The sequence below is a fragment of the Lutra lutra genome, chromosome 6 (assembly GCF_902655055.1).
Source record: "Lutra lutra chromosome 6, mLutLut1.2, whole genome shotgun sequence".
Taxonomy (NCBI): Eukaryota; Metazoa; Chordata; class Mammalia; order Carnivora; family Mustelidae; genus Lutra; species Lutra lutra.
The window spans coordinates 3533395-3555099 of record NC_062283.1 but is presented as its reverse complement, the minus strand read 5'-3'; the positions used below and the strand labels follow the sequence as shown (position 1 = coordinate 3555099).

Here is a 21705-nt window from a genome sequence, read left to right as displayed (position 1 = left end):
GGGGACAACTCCTCTGGGCGGGAGCCACACCCAGCCCCCGTGCTCAGCCTCCCAGCTAACAAAGTCCTGGGGCACATGCGCAGGACAGGGTAATGGTTAAAGGCAGTCAACCACCCCCAGAGTTTCATTATTCATAGAACTAGCAAAATGGGAGGACCTACCCTAACAGCAAAAGAAAGAAATTAATAGCTGTGAAGTTATCCAAACCGTCCCTGGTGCCTGGTGAAGTCTTAACAAATGTTGGCCAATGCTCTCCTACATGATTCCCAGGAATCATGTAATGAGGAACTTATGAATCCCTTAACTCACCCCCAAATTTTTATTAAATGTCTACAGTGCAGCAAGACCAGCTACCAGGTACTTGGCATACAACTGTGAACAAAACGGACACCGTCCCCGCGTTCCCAGTGAGCCGTCTCTCACAAGAACCAGACAAATAAAGAGGCAGTTTAAAAGGAGAAGTCGTAACACGGGAGAAGCACATGGCGGCAGAAAGGGCACAAACTCTCTCTGGTGGGGAGACAGCAGCGGAGGGGCCGGGGGGTTGGAAATGCTCTCCAGCACCTGCTCCATCTATGCTAAAATTGGAGAGGAATGAGGACTCCATCTGGGGGCCAGCGGATGGGGACCAGGAGCTGGGGAGAGTGGTGCAGATAAAGGGCCAGCAAGTTCAAGGAGATGAGAAGGCTCGTATTCACCACCAGAAACTGCATGTAGCTCAAAGCAGCCAGCAGATACCCTGTGACAGGGAGGAGGTGACCGAGTTCTCTGGGGAACTACACCGAAACCAGGGAGAGCCTCTGAGGTCTGATCTCAGAGTTCAGGCTTTGTTCTCAGGGCAAAAAGGGGCCACGGAAAGGGTCCAGAGGGTACCCGAGATGGTCAGACAGGCACTGGAGACCGTTATCTGCAGGCGGGGTGGGGGGCAGATTTTGGAAATAGAGAAACAACTTGAGACATTAAAGAGAAGCCCCCAGGACCGGTCAGAACCCGGGGACAGCGAAGGTCAGGAGCTGCCGGTGGCACCAAGCAGACCCCCCACGGGACCCTGTCTGCAGCCCAGACATGCGGAAAGAGGGGGCAGCTGGCGCGCGCTGGGGCTACAGGCTTTCCAGGCAGGCGAGCCAGAAGAACAGCAGGACAGAAGGACACGAGGGTCCTGCCAGAGCCCAGGTGGAGCCCGGGACACTGCAGGCGGGGCGCTCGGGAACGGGAGGGGACAAGCCAAGGGATGTATGGCCGGGAGGACCCGGTCCTTCCAAGGCAAGCAAAGTGGAGGGGCTGTGCTCCGGGCAGGATGAGGAACTGTGCTCATCCAGGCAATGATGAGGGCTGAGGGCTCGCGCGTGGCACTCCAGAGCGAAGTAGGGAGGAGGGGAGGAGGAGAGGAGGGCATGGGCTATGAGGAAGGGTGTCGGCGAGTCAGAGGTGCCCGAGATCATGGGAGGACCTGGGTGCAAAGCAGTGAAGTCAAGATGCCCAATTATACTGAACACACTTTCACCTTCCTGCAATGATTTAAAAGCACTTCTGCTACATTGAACGTTCTCAGTCATCACTATGCATCTCAGCCACCTTGCAGACGACTAGTGGGTAGTGTTTCCAGGGAGCTCCACTTTCTTACAGGATGGATTCCAGATAAAAACAGGCTAGATCCTGACCAGGGGCCCTGTTCTACTCCAAGACGAAACCTCAAGTACATAACAAAGCATGCAAATACCAACTTTCTGCTAGCACTGAAAGTATGTCTACTTCTTTGCAATTTTTAGGATTGAACCCTAACTGCCTATACCCAACGGATGTCAAATGTCATGAACGCCTTCAGATTCCTGCAGAAATGCATGGGGTCTGCAAGTGTGGCATAATTTTTCTCTGTTTCACCTGAAAACACCCATGATTAAGTCCTACTATCCTAAAAGTCCTGAATCTGGGAGGAATGAGGGTTTAAGAAGACAGTCACGCTGAAAAGTGCTATTACAGAATCTGGCATTTTGAAATGGCTCATCTTGGCTCAACACTATCATTCTGGTATTTTCACGGCATTATCTCCGGCTTCAAGACAGCAAAACCAGGTATTATGCAAAGAGAGAGGAGCACCATCGGAAGCCGCCCCAAACTTTGACACAGTTGATTTAAGTGAACTCTGGACACACCAAAGGAGACTCTGGTCTGACTTCCTCTGAGGTCACATGCGTGTTCTAAAATTCCTGCCTCATTTCAGCAGGACGCCGTGACATATGCTGTTTCAATGACACAGAGGTTGAAGTTAAGCTCATCAAAAGCAGGGAGAAAATAAGGCAAATCTCTTTGGCAGGAAACTGGTAGGATTAAGAATAGGAAGGTGGCAGTCTAGGATTATAGGGAGAAACAGATGACTCCTCATGGCTGATTCAGAAACTAAAGCCTCAATTTTGTTCCAAAAACAACACCGGACATTCCTGCTCGGGGGTAAGGACAAGTCAAGTGGAGAGCAAGAGAAGCAGCAGCCAGCAGGGACATGTATGTGTGCAAGCTGTCTCTTGACCTTCAAAACCCGTCTTTGGAGCTATCGGTCTCGGGGCCCCTGGGGGCTCAGTTGGTTAAGTGTCTGCCTTCAGCTCAGGTCATGATCCCAGGGTCCTGGGATCGAGCCCCCCATCGGGGCTCCCTGCTCAGTGGGGAGCCTGCTTCTCCCTCTCCCTCTGCTTGCCCCTCCCCCTGTCTGTGCTCGCTCTAACAAATAAATAAATAAAATTAAAAAAAAGGAAAAAAGGGACCAGAGTGAGCTTTTCCAAGCAGCCCAGTTCTGTGCCAGTTCCCCTCTTTCTTTTGTAAGAAACAATGAAGACGTCTCATGAAACAGGTGCGTTTGTTTACCTAAGAGAGAAAGTGGTTAAGAACTAACCTTCCAGAGGGTGGCTAATGTCCCCAGGGTCTGACACACGCACAGAAGCAACGGGGAGGGGGACCCTGCCGCTGACCCACGCTGGTTTCTTCCTGCAGCTGAACAGTGGCGAGGAGTCTATGTGCGTGCAACACAGGGCACTGCTCACACTTACACACCCAGGGCGAGAGGGTGTGTCATGCAGAAAGACAGACAGACAGAAAGGATCTGCCGTCAGAAGACATGCCACAGTAGTAAACCAAAATCCTGGCAGACAGACAGATGGAAGGGGCGTGACGCAAGGTTGTAGGCAGTCCCATAGCGTTGGATCTAGAACATCTACACTAGAGGGGTCTGATTTACACAAGGCTCCAAGGGACTGCGAACCTGGTGACAAGCCGGCCAGAAGCTCTGGAGGCGAATCTCATGCATAAGTGGTTGAGACGAAAAAAAAAAATCTGTAAATTCTTTTACTCCACTTAATTGATGTATTTAGAATTTAATCCCAAAGCTCCTCCGTAGGAAGGCAGCGGTCTCCGGAACCGCACTTTTTTCTGCCACAAACCACACCCCAACTAAACGCTGCTTCGTTTTAGGAAAGCAGACGGACAAGAAAGCACCTTCCTTTTGTTTTTACATTAACTCCTGTTTTGCCACTCTTCTTCACAGGAACCTCACCTTTTCAAAGCACTTCAGTTGGCTCTGAATTCCTAAAGGGATCTGCAACACCATTTTTATTACAGGAGCAAAGAAACCTGGTCCTAACACGCTGACTTTCCAATGTGTCACAAATGTGCCAGAAGGTCCAGGGATGCTGAAAGTCTAGGGAAATAGCTCGTGCCAGAAGTTACTGTTCTGTCAGCTATAAAGGATGTTATTAAGTACATTTAACAACAACAACAAAATCAAACTAGAGAAATGCTACTTATAATAAAAAAAAAAATCGGGGGGCGACTGGGTGGCTCAGTTGGTTGGGCATCTGCCTTCAGCTCAGGTCATGATCTCAGGGTCCTGGGATCGAGTCCCATATCTGGCTCTGCATTCAGCAAGGAGTCTGCTTCTCCCTCTCCCTCTGCTGCTCCGCCTGCTTGTGACCTCTATCTCTGTCAAATAAATAAATAAAATCTTAAAAAAAAAAAAAAATCAAACTTCAAAGAAACTTCCCATACATGAAACCTATGCCCTTTCTGATGCTGCTGGGTAATGGACCACAACACCTTGTACTACAGATAAAATTTCTGAAGAAGTTTACAGGAGCTAATTTAATCCTTCCCTGCATCAACAGCATTATTCCCATTTTACAGATGAGGACACTGAGGCACTGAGATGGGAGTTAACCTGCCCAGAGTCTCATCCCCACCAAAGCATCCCGACAACCTGACACCTTCCAGTGGCACCTCTCTCTCCACAGACATGTCCATAAGCAGCACCGAGGACCGCTGCTCCCTGAAGTGTGACTACCATTTTATTCTAACATTCCAGAGCCTTCATTGTCCCCAGTACCCTTCCTTGAGGCGTTCGCTCACAGTGACATCTGCGGGCTCCCAATTCGGGCTGTGCCAGGCAGACACCTGACTCCCAAAGGCACCTGATCCCGCCACTTCCCCACAGAACGCTCCCGACCCACCCTCCACAAAAGCCCCCCCCCCACCTCCTCCAAAAAGGGAGGAAAGCAAGTACAAATCGTACATTATTTTCCTGGCATCTCAAGTTAGACGTGACTTTCCGTTCTCTGAAATCTGAGGATCCTCTCTCCCTTCCCTGTACTGTTTGTGGAACTTTCTTACGCTGCCTTCAGACTGGAAACTCCCAAGGAGCAGGAAACCTCTCACTCGCGTATGTATGCCCGAGGAAGTCCTTCAGCAAACACTTTCTAAATGAAGTCTACTGTGTCCTAATGACTTAATTTGACATTAAAAAAAAAAAGAAGAAGAAAAAGAAAAGAAAAGAATCTCACTTGGTTCTGGAGAATAGTCAAGGTTCTTAATACTAGAAAAGCTGAAGGCCACAACAAAACAGCCTCCTGAAGAGGAATGCCACTACGGACCACTCTGGGAAAACGGATTACAAACAACATTTACTACAGATATTTCCAGAGCAACTCAGTGTCCCTCTCTCCGAGGCCAGGCCTCCAAGGACACCCACTTTCGCACAGCAAAGACGAGAGTGGTCACAACACAATGCTAACAGTGATTCGATTTTTTTAACTTACATTTTCTTCTCGCACCTTTAAATTCTCACCATATTTTGAAATAAATTTTCCTCATTTAAAGAGGGGAGGGAAACGTCATTTTCTAAGGGAAGGAAAGAGGAAACGATAAACATCCTAGCATATAGGTATGGGGCCGGGGGAGGAGGGGGAGGTGAAGAGGGGATCCTGGCGGGACTATTAATTTTTATTAAAATTCCTCATTTTTTTCCTACCTGCATTCTCTTGATTGTAGTCAAGAGGACTGATTACACATTATAGATTATTTACATCCTGTTTTTCTAAGTTTGATTTTGATCATGGATATCATTTTCAAAATTTATATTTGGGTAAAACCAGAAATTCAGATCTTTGCAGATACAGTTTCATTTCTAGGCAGTCAAATTTGGACTATCCAAGAACCGATCATCTGAGCTGAGACTTGCCCTGGCCGTGTGTGTCCCCTGGATTGTCCCGGTTCCTGACATCCACTCATCAGATGCTTCCCTTTCCACCCGGCCCTGGCAGCCCTCAGCAAGAGAGGAGATGAGGGCAGGGGACCGAGGCGACCATCACAGGCCCAGGTAATGTATCTGATGAGACAAATGACTCAAACCAGGCTGAAGATTCCAAATATGGTTTCTTTTTCACATTTTTGTTTTAATTCCAGTTAGTCAACATACGGTATTATATCAAATATAGTTTCCTATTCTCCAACTTACTATGAGTGGGATGTGTGACACGACTGGGGACATGTTCTCCAATATCTACATCAAGGAAATATTTCCCTTGCGGACCGCCTTAACCTGAGGCAACACGAGGGATGGAGAGGAAAGGATCTGAAGGCCTACCTCTCCCCCCTCCCTGGTCGATAACCAGCACCAATGTCATTATGTATTTCCCCTGCTAAAATCACATAATACAACCTAAGGAACTTCCAGAGGAAAGGCGGAACGTGCAAGTCACAAAATAGTACAGGTTTATTTGGACAAGCTAACTGTGCAGGGTGGGTAGGAAAGTGAGTAAAAGTCAAGTATGTTTACGTTATTTAAATTCTCTGCCAGGACAAGTTCTAAATCACAGCTTCCCTTCTTGGGTGGGTGGCTTCATCTGGACTGCTGCTGCCTTCCCCACCCTCCCCGCTGCCCCCGCCCAGCCTGAGTCCTCTCTCCGCTTCTCAGGTGGGGATCCGCTCAGCCAGCCACACCTGTCCACCTCCTCCGATGGCCCTGTCACCCACTCATTGGCTTTGTGTCCCCTTGGCCCACGCGCCCGTGGTTGCGAGGCCGGGCTACGGTCTTCCAAGTTCCATTGGCTCCCGCGTCACACCGCCTGATGGTGCACTGGGCACACGGTAAACATGAGGAACCTCATTGAGCATCTGGTATGTGCCAAGGACTAGGGATTTCAGATGAATAGAAAACACAGCCTTTGCTCAAGGCTTCAAGGCTCAATCCCTTCTCAAAGACATTGTGGATTTATCACCGTGATCTCCAGCAACAATCTCTCTCTACCAGAGCATCCCCCCGCCACAGCCATGTGCTTTACTATCTCCCATTCCGCATGCGAACAAAAATCGGACCTCTTTCGTTACTTCCCACCTCTCAGTCCCCTTCACAGCTGAACGTCTCTACCAAGTTTGCCGCAGGTGCCACATCGACCTCCTCCCTTCGGAGCCCATTCCAGCAGCGCGGTGGCTGCCTCTCCCCACCACGGACCCTGGGGCTATGCTTCACCACGCCCGGTTTCCCGGGCAGCCCTCGGCCCTGGGCTTGCTCCAAGCCCAGTCGTTTGGCGGCCACCCCCTCCCTGCTTCAGAGGCTCCTCCCAGGCCCTGGTTTTCCCTGGGAATCCTGTCTGACTCCCTTCGTGGCTCTTCCTCTTACACTTGTCATCATTCTCAAGAGACCTTCTCTCCCTGGATGATCTCCAAATGGTCGTGCAAGCAAGACTCTACACTAATGACGTCTACATTTGTGACGTCTCCAGACCCGGGCCTTTCCCCTAAGCCCCAACCCCACATATCACATATATACCTGCTGATCTGACATCCCCCCATGTCCTAGATCTCGAGCTTAGCACACCAGATACAGAATGCTTGGTGTTTCTCCCCCCAAATAAAACTTGCCCCCACACCTACCCTCGGCCCTCTCCACCTCCCTGCAAGGTAGCATGAGTCATTGAGTTATTAAACCAGAAGCCTAGGAGCGATCCTTGGTCCTCCCTTTCCTTAACTCTGTCACTCATGTACCAAATCCACCAGCCAGCCCTGGACCCAGAATATATCTTCCACCTTCCACCTCCCATCCTTGTCTCTAATGTCACAGCCACAGCCCTCCCTCCCCTGGCTCCCCACCCGTGTTCTAACCGGCTCTCCCCTCCTGCCCTTCCCCTTCCCACTCTGCTCTCCCCAGTGGCAAAAGTAATATTTGTAAATCGCATCATGAATCAGGTCACATCCCTACTTGCAACTGGCAGGGGCTTCCTAGTGAGCTAGTGCTGACCTGCACGCTCTTTCCCACGAGGATCTATGTCCCCTGCCCCACTGGCCTACACCAGCTTCCAGCCTCCTCTCAGGCCAGTCACCGCCTGCCACCTGCATTCTCCTCATTCCCATACTCCAGCCGCCCTGGTTCTCTCTCAGCCCCTCCAAGACTTCAACCCTGGTCCAGGCAGGCGAGACAGCATAAGCAGAGGCCTGAGAAGGAAATGTTCTCTGCCCTCTTCTGGCTCCTTCTCTCCTGTGGGGTCTGTTCAAAGGATCATGGCCACAGGGAGGCCCTGGCAGACAGAATTTTATTCCTTCTCATAGCCCTGTAGGGGAAGGCATAGTCAAGTTCACGCTTACTTCACTGATTTCTCTTTCTGGGGGTCTGCTTCCCCATGCAAGCAACGCAAGTTCCCAGTGTAAACTCCACATGGGCCGTGGACCCCAACACTTAGCACGGTGCCATCTACAGTAGAAACTCAATAAATATTGATGGTTTAAGTGTATCAAGAAAGGACTGTACCCTGAGAAACGTGCTAGCATAGGACATGCTCAGAAAGTTCTATGGAAACATGAATAAAGAAGCTCTTCAGTCATGATCCCAGGGTCCTGGGATCGAGCCCCACATCGGGCTCTCTGCTCGGCAGGGAGCCTGCCTTCTCCTCTCTCTCTCTGCCTGCCTCTCTGCCTACTTGTGATCTCTGTCTGTCAAATAAATAAATAAATAAATAAATAGGGGCGTCTGGGTGGCTCAGTGGGTTAAAACCTCTGCCTTCGGCTCGGGTCATGATCCCAGGGTCCTGGGATTGAGCCCCACATCGGGCTCTCTGCTCGGCAGGGAGCCTGCCTTTTCCTCTCTCTCTCTGCCTGCCTCTCTGCCTACTTGTGATCTCTGTCTGTCAAATAAATAAATAAATAAATAAATAAATAAATAAGAAGCTCTTCAGACACCGGGCTGGGTCTTTCAGAGTGGGAGTGTGTCTGGATTAGCAGCCTGTACGAAAGCACCGAGGACAGGAGAGGCTGATGCGCTCGAGGACAGGCTGCATCACGGGTCCAGACAGCAGTGGTCAGCCGTGCCAGCCTACGAGGCATCAACGCAGCTGCGTAATTCCGGTCGCCATGCGGAAGTCCTGTTGCGAGGACGAGGACGGGAGACTGAGACAGCAGCAAAGACGATGCTGCCCTAGGAGACTGAGACCCTCTGAACCATGGCAGTGGAGAGGAGAAGCCAGACGAGGGGCAGACCAGCAGACAGGCACGGAAAGGGTCTGACTGTGTGACTGAACGAGAGACTGTGCACTGACGAGCCACTGAGATGCAGTGTCACACACAGGCAGGTTTGGAGGGGAACCTGTTGAGTCACTGGGATGCACCGCGTGTCAGGTGCCTAGGGATGTCCTTGTGCAGCCAGAACACAGAAGGGCTCAGGTGGAGGCTCTGGATTCAGAAACTAACATACACTCAGCGAAGGCCTCCCTGGAAATGGAGCTCATTATTCAATGTTTGGTTCATATTTGCTGCCCAAACCTTTCAACAAGAAGTTAAATGGAAGAGAAGAGTGCCGACACTTTCCTTAGACCATATCCTCTGGGAAGAAAAATGGGAACATTCAAGCCCCAAACTGGCAATTCCCTCCAAACTCCTAGAATGTTAGGCAAATAAAACTGTATTTTAAAGAAAGTAGTGATTCTGCATGTTGCTCTGAGGGTCATATGAGGCCTTGCTAAATAAGGCTGAGTGTAATAATCTTCTGATCTCATCGGTGCTGATTTGGGATGAGAGCGAGGGCGTTACAAGGAAGCTCATGTACAAAGTCATGTTAGTAAATGTCCTTTAAGGGAGGACAGGCTGTAGTAACTGCTGACTCGCGATCACCCCAGATAGTCCTCTGGTGGCTTTAAGAACGTTCTCCTTCTGGGTATTTCCCCACTCACCACTCAGCATGCCTCACTTTGTTCCGCATCCCTGCACTCGCACCTCTCATGCACACACACGCATGTGTGTAGGGTTGCACACTGCAGGAGCTTGCCTTTAAGGCTTCGTACCTGGAAATTCCAGGCAGGCAAGAACTGGGCAGCAGCCTCCCTCATCCCCTCCGTGCCATGGAATGAGGCCACGGGACACTCTGCTCCCTCTGCAACCAACTAGTCAGACACTCAGAGAAGTGCGAGGAGCCCCAGGCCGCAGAGAGGAGGAAGCCCTGGGTGAACAGCCAGAAGGCACAGGCCAGCCCCCCGTGCTGGCAGGAGGTGGAGAAAAGAGAGAGCCCTGCGCAGGGCTGTCAGAAGAACCCAGCAGGTCTCAGAAAGCCAGAGACCGCGAGGAAGCCCCATCCCCACCGAGCCACCTACAAGCGCCCAAAAAGCTCATGGACACAAAGCTAGGTTTTTCCGCTTTGCCTCTTAATTCAAGGCAGAGCATCATAAGGAACACGCTCCCCGAAGGGCAAGTCCCTGAAATGTCCTTCCGGCTCCCACCCAGCAAGGCTCACCATCTTCATGTGTCCCTGTGAGGCTTCGTGGCCTCTGTGCACAGGGCAAACCCCGGGAGAGGGATTTTTAGACTCTGCACCATCTCCTTCCAGCGGGAAGGTATTTTCACTAGGGACTATTAATTTAGGAAGCTTTCTGACAGCGCATCTCTCTGCCTTTTACCTCTGCCCATCCAACCCCCTCCCAATGACCCACACCCTCCCGAAGGACAAACTCGGTTACCCAAGCGCAGAATCCCAATGAAAAGCACTTAGCAAAGAAACAGGAGGGCATGCACAGACACAATTCACTCATATTCCTAACGCGTGTTTCAGAAAACTAAGAGGCAAAAAAAGACAAGGAAAAGGAAGCCTCTGGCTCCCATGAGTACTCTCCCCGATGCATTTCTGCAAAGCAGTGAGCCCCTGGTCCCACTAGGGTACGTCTCAAGTTGGGTCAAAAAGGTTTCTGCTTCAGGCCTGGGGGCAGAGGTGAAAGGATGGCCAAACCCTAGATGTCAGACACAAGGGCCCGAGGGAGGGTCTGCTGTCGAATGTTTGAGAGAAGGGCGCATGAGCGGAAGGCGCCCTCTCGTTCACGGCCCTGAGGAGCCGTTCTCGCTCTGCTCGCCCTTCCCCCGCGCACTCACACTGGGGACAGGCCGGGAAATATCCTCCGCAGGCAGGTGCCGATGTGGGCCAGCACGTCGCTCACGTCCTCGGGCGACGCCATCTTCATGGTGACGCTGTACTTCTCCGTCTCCACCACCATCTGCAAGAGCCGGGTTGGACGCTGCTTAGTACTCAGCACAGTGACTTGAATCCTCGGGTTGAAGTCACCTAAATGATATACTCGTGCTGACCTATACCAACGCAATACCAGCTTTTCAAGAAGTACTCCCCTTAAAATAACAACCTTAGTTAAGAGCTGAGGCACTGTTTGGGGAGAGGGTGGAACAGTTGTCGGAAACATCCAGAAACTGAAACAAGGCAAGATTCCCACAGGACCACCCCTCCCCGAACCACCCACCCTGGCTGTGTGATGGAGACAGGATAGTCTCCTTTTTACCAAGGTTTGGTCCTGAGGTGTGTGGTCTTACCAAGTCTGTTAGATCCCTACTCTCCAGAAAAAGTAAGCATACCTCCTTCAGCAAGTAGCCAAGGGCAATCTCATCTTAACCTTTTATCTGGGGTGGGGGGACATATTCTAAAACCAAGACCCCCTGTGAGATGTTTCAATGAAGTGTTAAAACCTTTCGTCTGGTAACAAAAATCAAATGCTTATAAAACATATAAAGACTTTTCTAAAAAGAGAGACTTCTTGGAAAGGATTATATGACAGGAGCAAGGTCATCATGTTCAGGGCTAGGCAAAGAATCATTCCAATTAAATGCTGGGAAATGTCCAAAGCTTGCCACCAAAAATGTTGACACTGAGGTCACAGAGCTTGTACTGTAAATAAGCATAAATCAACCTGAGAAAAGGGGCAGGTCGCAAAGGGCAGCTGGTTGTTTATGGACACATTTCAAATAAAAAGAACAAACATCACTTAAAAAAACACACACACATTATCTTGGATCTCAAAAATATTCATGTTAAATGCAATCCCTTTGGATTTTCACTGCATCAAAATAGCCTCACATATTTACTCCCTGCCTGTATGTAACTTGTACAAAAACATGATGGGGGAGTACTACACTTAGGGTGCAACTAGCCAATTAGGTTAACAAAGCAGATTTTAGATTTGTTTTAGGCTGTCCTAAAATTAGCTAAATTAAAAATAATCATCTGTCTTTCAAAGTGTTAACAGTAAAAGGAAAAGTAATGTGGGCACCTGGGTGGCTCATTTGGTTAAGTGTCTGCCTTCGGCTCAGGTCATGATCCCAGGGTCCTGGGATCAGAGTCCCGCAATCAGGCTTCCTGCTAAGCAGGGAGCCTGCTCCTCCCTCTGCCTGCTGCTCCCCCTGCTTGCGCTCTCTACCTCTCAAATAAATAAATAAAATCTTTTAAAAAATTTAAAAAGGAAAAGGAATGCAATTTATTTGGCAAAATGATGAGATCAAAGATAAAGACTTAAATGACCCACGAGCACCCCAGAGGTCTCTCTCAATACCTATCACCTCTGTGTCAGTTAGTTGGCTCTCCATATTAAAAAAAATTTTTTTTTCAATCCCAATTTCCATGCACTGGTCTGTTCTTCTAGAAGGTGGCCCAAAGAATATTTCTCCCCCAAAAGGCAGCAAGAATGGGAGTTTATTTACTGTTCAACCCCAGGACGTCCCAACGAAGTACCTTCAGCAAATTAAAGAGGCTCTTACAGCTAGGCTGCGAGGTCCCATGTGCCCGCATCTGTGCGTATGTGTGTTTTAAAGAAGCCAGATGCTCTGGGACGTGGCCACTGGGTCGGTGCCCCGAGCCCCACCCCCAACATTCCCACCGTGAGTAATTATATTTTAACTACGGGGCACTTGCACTTTCCTCCCATCTACTGCATCTATCTATTCCGTTCACGGTTTGGGTGTGAGCAATTAGTAATTAGCTTATTCTAATTCTGCTTCATCTTAACACCTAATCATCCTTAATTGCACAGGATTGAATAGAATGACAGGGAAGAAAAAAAGGTGACAGGTGAAGGGGAAGAAAGGAGGCCTTCAGATTCAAGCTGACACAAAGGCAGCTCACAGCCCCGGAGAATATGTCACCACCTCAGGCTGATAGAAAGATTGCCACAGAGAGATCCGGGGGACACTCTACAGCAAACCTTCCGCCACGACAAAGAACTCCTTCTCATATGCCTCTGTCCCTCCTATTGCGGCTGCTGAAAAACCAAATGCATGCACCAATTCTGGCTTTGCCACCTAGCAGGACAGAGCCCATGACCTCCAGTACGCATTTAAGACAATAATCAGCAGTATCTTATTTAAATAAAATAATAATAATTGAATTAAATAAAATCTACAATAATAAAAATAAAATAATCATCAGCAGTATCTTATGTAAGATTCAAATTTCCAACCCTACCCTGCCTCCTTTCTTTAAGGTAAAACAACCTGGCTACACACGAGCACTTCTAAATAAATGTCAGCCAACAGATCTGTCAAGTCTTTTTTCATTCTTCTAGCAGAAATAGCCATGGGTTTGCCAAAATCATCCTATGACACAGCAAACAATTAACCTTATAATTAAAAAAAAATAGGTGTTCTGGTTGTACAAGAAATTGTCCAAAAATTCTGTAACTATAAAACCATACAATGGTTGGTCTCACTGTACTGACCACAAACAGGCAACAGAATTTCCACAGAACCTGGATGCCAAAAAGTGGCACGGCAACGAGATTTGGAAAATAAGATAAAGGTCTCTCACATTCCCACAGGGAGGAGGAAAGAGAGCAGCAGTAAATGTCACATTTCACCAACTCAGTAACACAACGCACCTCTCTCACTCACACACGAGGAAGTGTGAGGGTCCCAGGCATGTGATCTGAGTTGACAAAGCTCTAATTAAATAGTGATTAAAAGTGAATCAATCCCAGAGAACATTAGAAGCGAATGGGGATGGGACGCCTGGGTGGCTCAGTGGGTTAAGCATCTGCCTTCGGCTCAGGTCATGATCCCGGAGTCCTGGGATCGAGCCCCAGATGGGGTTCCCTGCTCAGCACAGAGCCTGTTTCTCCCTCTGCCTGCTGCTCTCCCTGTTTGTGTACTCTCTCTCTCTCTGACAAATAAATAAAATCTTAAAAAAAAAAAAAAGCACGTCTCCATCAAGGGGGAATTGTGAGTGCCACAGGCAGATACTATCATCTTTAGGATTTCATGTTAGAGAATATTGGAGAAACCACACATCAAAGGTCCCGGTTACCCAGGTTACTATTTCTCAACCTCTAGAATACAAGACTCAAATGCCTGCCCCAGACACACTGAGTCCTACCCGCTGTGTGCATGTGCGTGTGTGCGGGGGTGTGATGGGGCAAGGGTACTGCTGAGGTATCAGTGTTTCTAAACAGCACCACAGAAACTTTTGAAACGTCAGAATTTGAGTGCTGTGAAGCGCCCAGCATCACAGGCCCCTCTGTGGAAGAGGCCCCACCATCCCACTGTCCCTTCATCCCCAAGGTCCACACTAAGCTGAGGCAACGCTATATAGACCCCTCTTCCTGTTTTCACCAGGCCAACAGCCCCATGGGCCTGATACCGCCTGAGCTCCTCTGAATGCCAGTCAGACAGAAGGGACGGGACTACAGTGTCCCTAGACCAGACCAGCACCAGCAGCCACACGGGGAAACCAGTCTCGCTGTACCAACATCCTCTCTCATAATTAAACCCCACAGCCAAATCATACTTTGAATATAACCTTGGCATTAGCATCTCAGTAGTGCCCTTTTGCTTGATCACAACCCTGACATCGTAAACATAAACATCCCAGAATGAAGACCGTTAAGAAGGCCCTGGTTATGTCATCATTCATGAGTAATCATTCACTCCTGCATATGTCTGCCATTTGGGCAAACATATGGTGCTGTAATTTTTCTTCCAAACTTCAGTGTCTAAAGAATGCTAAACACACAGGATAAACACTGCTCTCAGATGAACTATGGAAAAGTTCCAAGGATTTGTATGTTAACCTCGATCAACGTAAAATGACAGTTCTGACAAGTTTTAAGAAAGTCATCAACAGACTACACACACACGCACGTGTGCAGACACAAACACACATTCTCTTCATAGTTTTAAAAAACGAAAAGTAGAATGAAGGAAACAATAAAGATCAGAGCAAGAATCGAAGAAATAGGAAGCAAAACCAATAAAATCAATAGAGAAATTCAATGAAACCAAAACGAGTTCTTGGAGAAGATCAACAGACTTGATAAACGTCTAATCAGACTGGTAAGCAGGAGGGCAGGGAGAAGAACTAACGGATCAGTAAGAGGAGTGACGTTCTACAGATACTGAAAGCGTAACAAGGGGATACTATGAACAACGTTGCATCAGTAAATCTGACAACTGAGATGAAACAGGTAAATTTCTTTTTTTTTCTTTTTTTTTTTAAAGATTTTATTTATTTATTTGACAGAGAGAGAGAAAGAGAGATCACAAGTAGGCAGAGAGGCAGGGGGAAGCAGGCTCCCCGCTGAGCAGAGAGCCTGATGTGGGGCTCGATCCCAGGACCCTGAGATCATGACCTGAGCCGAAGGCAGTGTCTTAACCCACTGAGCCACCCAGGTGCCCCAAAACGGGTAAATTTCTTAAAAGACACAAACTAGCACAGCTCACTCAAGAAGAAACATATAAATGCATCCATATCTATTAAAGAAATAGAATTTTTCGTTAAAAACCTTCCCGAAGAAGAAACTCCAGGCCCTGATGGCATCACTGGTCAATTCAACCACACATTTAAAGAGTTGGTTATTCTAAATTTTTCTAAAAAATCAAAAAGGAAGGATTGATTATATGATCACTCTAACACAGAATGTGACAAAGACTTTTTTTAAAGAGGAAAGTACAGGGGCGCCTGGGTGGCTCAGTGGGTTAAGCCTCTGCCTTCAGCTCAGATCATGATCCCAGGGTCCTGGGATCGAGCCCCTCACTGGGCTCTCTGCTCAGGGGAGCCTGCTTCCTCCTCTCTCTCTGCCTGCCTTTCTGCCTACTTGTGATCTCTGTCTGTCAAATAAATAAATAACATCGTTTAAAAAAAATAAAGAAAAAAGTACAGTCAGTAACTGTCATTAACATAGATGCAAAGATCCTTCACAGACTTTTGACTAGAATCCAACAATATACAAACTGGATAATACGTCATGACCAAGTAGGGCTAATCCCAGGAACAAAAGGTTGAATTAATACCTGAAAGTCAATCAATATAATTCACCTTATTAACAAACTAAAAAGAAAACAAGTCCACATTAGAGAAAAAAACCTGTGACAAAACAAACTAATTCCTGAATAAAAAACTCCCAGCCAACTTGGCATAGAAGAGAAATTCCTCAACCAGATAAAGGGCATCAATGAAAAACCTCCAGCTAACGTCACTCGTAGTGGAAAGAGAACGGCACTCTCCCTCCGAGATGAGGGAGAGAACAAGGATGTTTGCTCCCAGTGCCTCTACTCAGCACTGATCTGGAGGTGTTAGTGAAGACAGTGCCCAGGCGCTGAGATGGGACTTTACCGCACCTAGAAGTGAACAAGTTAGCCCGTCGCTGTTTCGTGGACGCCCGCAGTACACAGCAGAGTCCTGGATCACACGGAAAGGACTTGACTATTCATGGCACAGCAGAGGGCATGAGCACCAAGCGAAAGTAACCCTGGAACCTGGGTAATCTGTTTTCACAGTAAAGAGTAAGCAAGCCCACTCTTTGTTCATAAGGGCACATGCCATCAGCTCACGTGGATACTCCGGGCAAACAGAACCCCGGAAAGCAGCCTGCGTAAAGAGAAGTCACAGCACGGAATTCCGGGCGCAGCCGGCAAGACATTCAGGAACCTCAGAGACCCAACAGCAGTAAGGCAGAAAAAGAAATAAAACGGATCAATACTGAAAAGGGAAGAAGGGTAACTGTCTTTATACACAAACGACACCATTGTCCATGTAGAAAATGATGAAATTTCGTTTTTAAAAGCTACTCGTACTAAGAGGAGAGCACAACCACTTGTCAGGATACAAGTTTAATATGCAAAAGTCCACCATGTATCTATACTGGCAAGAATCATTAAGAACTGGCATTTAAAACAACACCGTTGGGCGCCTGGGTGGCTCAGTGGGTTAAGCCGCTGCCTTCGGCTCAGGTCATGATCTCAGGGTCCTGGGATCGAGTCCCACATCGGGCTCTCTGCTCAGCAGGGAGCCTGCTTCCCTCTCTCTCTCTCTCTCTCTGCCTGCCTCTCTGTCTACTTGTGATCTCTCTCTGTCAAATAAATAAATAAAATCTGAAAAAAAAAAATAAATAAAACAACACCGTTTACAACAGCATCACGACATACAGGATGCTTGGGAATAAATCTGACGGAAGATGTGTAAGGCCTGTACACTGAAAGCTACAACAAAACGCCGTAGAGACACACTGAAGAAGACCTAAACAGTGTAGAAATACACAGCTTTCTTGGGTCAAGGACTCCATACTGTGAAGATGTCAATTCTCCCCAAACTGGCTTATAGATTCAATCCAATACCAACGAAGATCTCAACAGCCTTCTCCGTAGAAACTGAGCTGAGTCTAAAATTCTTATGGAATTGCAAAGGACCCAGAACCACTGAACAACTGTGAGAAAGAAGAACAAAGCTGGAAGACTAACACTATCTGATCTCGAGTCTTACTATAAAGTTACAGTGATCAGGACAGTGTGGTAGTTGCATAAAGACAAACAGACCACAGGGACAAGATTCAGTCCAGAAACGGACCAACACTTACAGGAACAACTGATCGCCAGCAAAAGTGGAAGCCAGTTCAGTGTGGAAACAACAGTGTTTCAAACAGGTGGATAAGCCACACACATGCAAAAGAAAACACACACACACACACACACACACCCCAAAAAGAACCCCCCACATTGCTTTATATACAGAAACTCCTCCAAAGTGGATCATAGAGCTAAATGTATAACGTAAAGCTGTGATACTCCCAAAAGATATAGAACATTCTGTGACCCTGGGTTGAGCAAAGATTTACTCAACATGACACCAGCATGATCCATAAAAATATATATATAAAGACAAATTGGGCATCATCAAAATTTAAAACTTGTGCCCTTTGAAAAGCACTGCAAAGAACATGAAATGACAGGCTGCAGACTAAGGAAAAACATACGTGTAAATCATGTATCCAAAAAGGGATTTGTATTCAGAATATACAAAGAATTCTTAAAACAATAACAAAACAACTCAATTTTAAAAATGACAAAACATTTTAAACAGCTCTTGAAAAAGGCACATAGGTGATGGCAGACAAGCAGATAAAAAGATACTCAATATCTTTTTCTTTTTTTTTGAAGATTTGATTTATTTATTTAACAGAGAGACACAGCGAGAGAGTGAACACAAGTTGGATTTGGGGGGGTGGGGAGAAGCAGGCTTCCCGCCCAGCAGGGAGCCTGACGAGGAGGTGGGGGGGCTGGATTCCAGGATCCTGGAATCATGATCTGAGCAGAAGGCAGACGCTTAACAACTGAGCCACCCAGGCGCTCCACTCAACATCTTTAGTCATTGGAAAAATGCAAATTAAAACTACAATGAGAAAGCATCACACACTTTTCAGAACAGCTAAAATTAAACACAATGACCATGCCAGTATCAGGAGAATGTGGAGGAACCAGGACCCCCCATGCACTGTTTGTTTGTGGCAACGTCCAATGGTATAATTACTTTGGAAAACAGTTCAGCAACTTCTTAAAAAGTTAAACAAGCATCCACCATACACTTCAGCCATTCCATTCTGAGATATCTACCTATGGGAAATGAAAGCCTCTGTCCAATCAAAGATTTGTACATAAAGCTTCATAGCAGCTTTGCTGGTCTTGGCCAACAACATAAACAACCCAACTGTCCCCCACTGGGTGAAGGGATAATAAGGCAGCTGTGGTACAGCCCACAGTGGAATACAACAGAACACGAGGGGACACAGCGGGACGCAGCAGGACACAATGGGACAGAACAGAACACAGTGGAACACTACTCAACAATAAAAAGGAACTACTGAGAGATGCAACAAAATAAATCGATCCCAAAACAATTATTCCGATGAAAGAAGGTAGGCAATAAAGTATCGGACTCATCTCCAGCTGGAGGGAGCTGACGCCCACAGGTGAGGAGAGCAAGAGGGAGTGCTGACTGGCCGATATGAGGAGACTGTGTGAAGAGGACTAAATCTGGTATCTCGACTGTGATAATTGTTTCATAGTACACATATGTCAAAGCTTAACCACACCGTACACTTCAGCTTGTGGCATATTTTATTATCGCTCAATAAAGCTGTTTTCAAAAATCTGCATCTTAGGGACACCTGGGTGGCTCAGGTGGTTAAGCATCCAACTCTTGATTATGGCTCAGGTCATGAACCCAGGGTCCTGAGATCGAGCCCCACGTGGAGCCCTACCTCAAGGCCCGTTATCAGGCTCTGTTCTCAATAGGGAATCTGCATGAGAGTCTCTCTCTACCTCTCCCTCTGTATCTTCCCACCATGAGCTTTCTCTCTCTCTCTAAAATAATAAATAAATCTTAAAAAAAATCCACATTTTATTAATACCAAAAAAATTTCATGCATCACTATATTCCCAGAAAGACCTTATTAGATACTGTTGTATAATAGCTACAAGATTTCGGGGCGCCTGGGTGGCTCAGTGGGTTAAGCCGCTGTCTTCGGCTCGGGTCATGATCTCAGGGTCCTGGGATCGAGCCCCGCATCGGGCTCTCTGCTCAGCAGGGAGCCTGCTTCCTCCTCTCTCTCTACCTGCCTCTCTGCCTGCTTGTGATCTCTCTCTGTCAAATAAATAAATAAAATCTTTAAAAAAAAAAAAATAGCTACAAGATTTTAACACTAAACCTTGTTGTACAAAATCTCACGTTTACATCCCCAGCTCACATAAGAGCTCACTGGTCCTTCTCAGACTGAGTTCCGCAGACTATGTTTACCTTCTGAGAACAACACATTGCCAGCCCCGACCCACGCAGCCCCCTGTTCAGTCTCTCATTCAGAAACTTCATTTTCCCTAATCTGGTTTTCCTACATTATCTCAGAGACTTTCAACAGTGAAACCAGACAGGAGTTTCCCAGTTTCAGAAACCCAAGAGAGGTTAGGGCCACACCGTCGGGACACACAAGCTGCTGCTGTTGGCACGCACCTGAGCGGACTTGGAGCACATGACACCATGAATCTCCAGGTAGCTGAAGGTTAACTCGAGCTGCAATTGAAATAAAAACCTGTAATGAATGAGGGTGGCAAAACCTAGACTTCACGGTGAAAATGCTACAATTACAAACAGTCTGAGAGCCAAACAAGGTTCTGGGTGTCTTTGGAAGGCAGGCGGGCTTACCGTCTCCATTCCTGCATGAAGATAGGACCTTGATTATCGTCTTTCAGAAAAAGTATTCTTCACTTTACTAAAGGGCTGAAAGGAAGCTAGAAGTCTGACTTTTTAAATTTCATCAAAGGACAAGCTCAATGGAAAGTTTTTACACATCTACTCTAGTATTTCTTCATTGAGAGATGAATGTGTATGAAGTGAATGCTCTCCTATTTCAAAATTTTGCTCCAGAAAGTCCCATCAAGATGACGATGTTGGTTTTCCCTTCTCTCTAAACCCTTACCTCTTTGGGTGACACTCTGGTCACTTACTGGAATCATTGTCATTCCTTCTCCATCTTTTTTTTAAAAAAAATGCCTATTTTGAATGGATTTAGAAAAATACAACATATAGAAATTTTAAACTGTGGTTAAATGAAACACACAGTTATATAAAAATTTTATCTCTGTGGGCAGATAAATGATTTAATTCCTTCCCATTTGAATAAGTGATCCTTTCTCTCTTCTCCTATAATCAGCATTTTTTTCCCCTTCAAAATAGCTCCAGTCCCACCCTTTTCCTATTTTTCCTGGACAACAGCCACTAATCTTTCCCCCAATTTTGCAGTCTTTCATCTGACTACAGCAAACAATCCCAGCACACCTGTTAGAGGAGACTGAGTTAGATCAGTTTATTTGAACTCTTCGCCCTCAAACTAGAAAGGTAAGGGGAAAAGTACCTTCGAGGGAACCAAACCCACAAGACCCTTAGTTGTGCCCCTGGGTGCTATGCTGTACCCTATGCATTTGGTAGGATAAACCTTACAACGGAGAACCCCTGAATCTCCAGCTAACTATCTTGATGTCTAGCGCTGAGGGCCAGAGGTAGAGAAGTTATTCTTTCATTATTCACTTAGTCAACCCACAGACGCATGTGGAAGGCCTAGTATGTGCCAGGACTGGAACTGGAAAGAAGGAGGACATAACTCTCTTGTCCTCCCAGAGTCAAATGTGGCACTGGAGGCTCATTTTAAACATTCTATTCGAGTAGAAGTCTTCTTACCTACCATTATTGTCAAGACTGATGCTTGGCTGGGTTTTGAAAAGTCACCTCAAGCAGGAAATCATTTTCTAAAAAGTGTCCATATCTACCTCAGTTAGTTCAAAGCAAAACTTGTAAACATCATTTCAGTGGCTAGCCTTTGATAGAGTGACCACATTTCCTCTTTGAGTAGAGCCCACTGGCTAGCCTGGCAAATGTATTTCCTCTGGGGGCCACACCCGCAAATGTAGGGCACCTGCCATCCAATTCAAGTCTTTCCAAAATGGAGTGAGGGGGTGCCCAGGTGCCTCAGTCAGTTGAGTGCCCAACTCTTTTTTTTTTTTTTTAAATAAGATTTATTTATTTATTTATTTATTTGACAGCTCACAAGTAGGCAGAGAGGCAGGCAGAGAAAGAGAAGAGGAAGCATGCTCCCCGCTGAGCAGAGAGCCCGATGCGGGACTCGATCCCAGGACCCTGGGATCATGACCTGAGCCGAAGGCAGAGGCTTTAACCCACTGAGCCACCCAGGTGCCCCTGAGTGCCCAACTCTTGATCTCAGCTCGGGTCATGATCTCGGGGTCATGGGATCGAGCCCCACGTTGGGCTCTGTGCTCAGTGGGGAGTCTGCCTGTGATTCTCTCCCTCTCCCTTTGCCTCTG

At 47.2% G+C, this 21705-nt stretch overlaps 1 protein-coding gene across 6 annotated transcripts in view; it reads right to left on the bottom strand.

Moving 5' to 3' along the window:
* The window catches only part of CARMIL1 (capping protein regulator and myosin 1 linker 1), a 315620-nt gene that overhangs the window by 172041 nt on the left and 121874 nt on the right, over positions 1 to 21705 (bottom strand). For all 6 annotated transcript variants that reach the window (XM_047732884.1, XM_047732885.1, XM_047732890.1 and 3 more), the window contains 2 exons: positions 19841 to 19900; positions 10663 to 10784 (listed from right to left, as the gene is read on the bottom strand). In XM_047732884.1, the coding sequence (XP_047588840.1) occupies positions 10663 to 10784; positions 19841 to 19900 (182 nt within the window). The remainder of the gene's footprint in view (positions 1 to 10662; positions 10785 to 19840; positions 19901 to 21705) is intronic.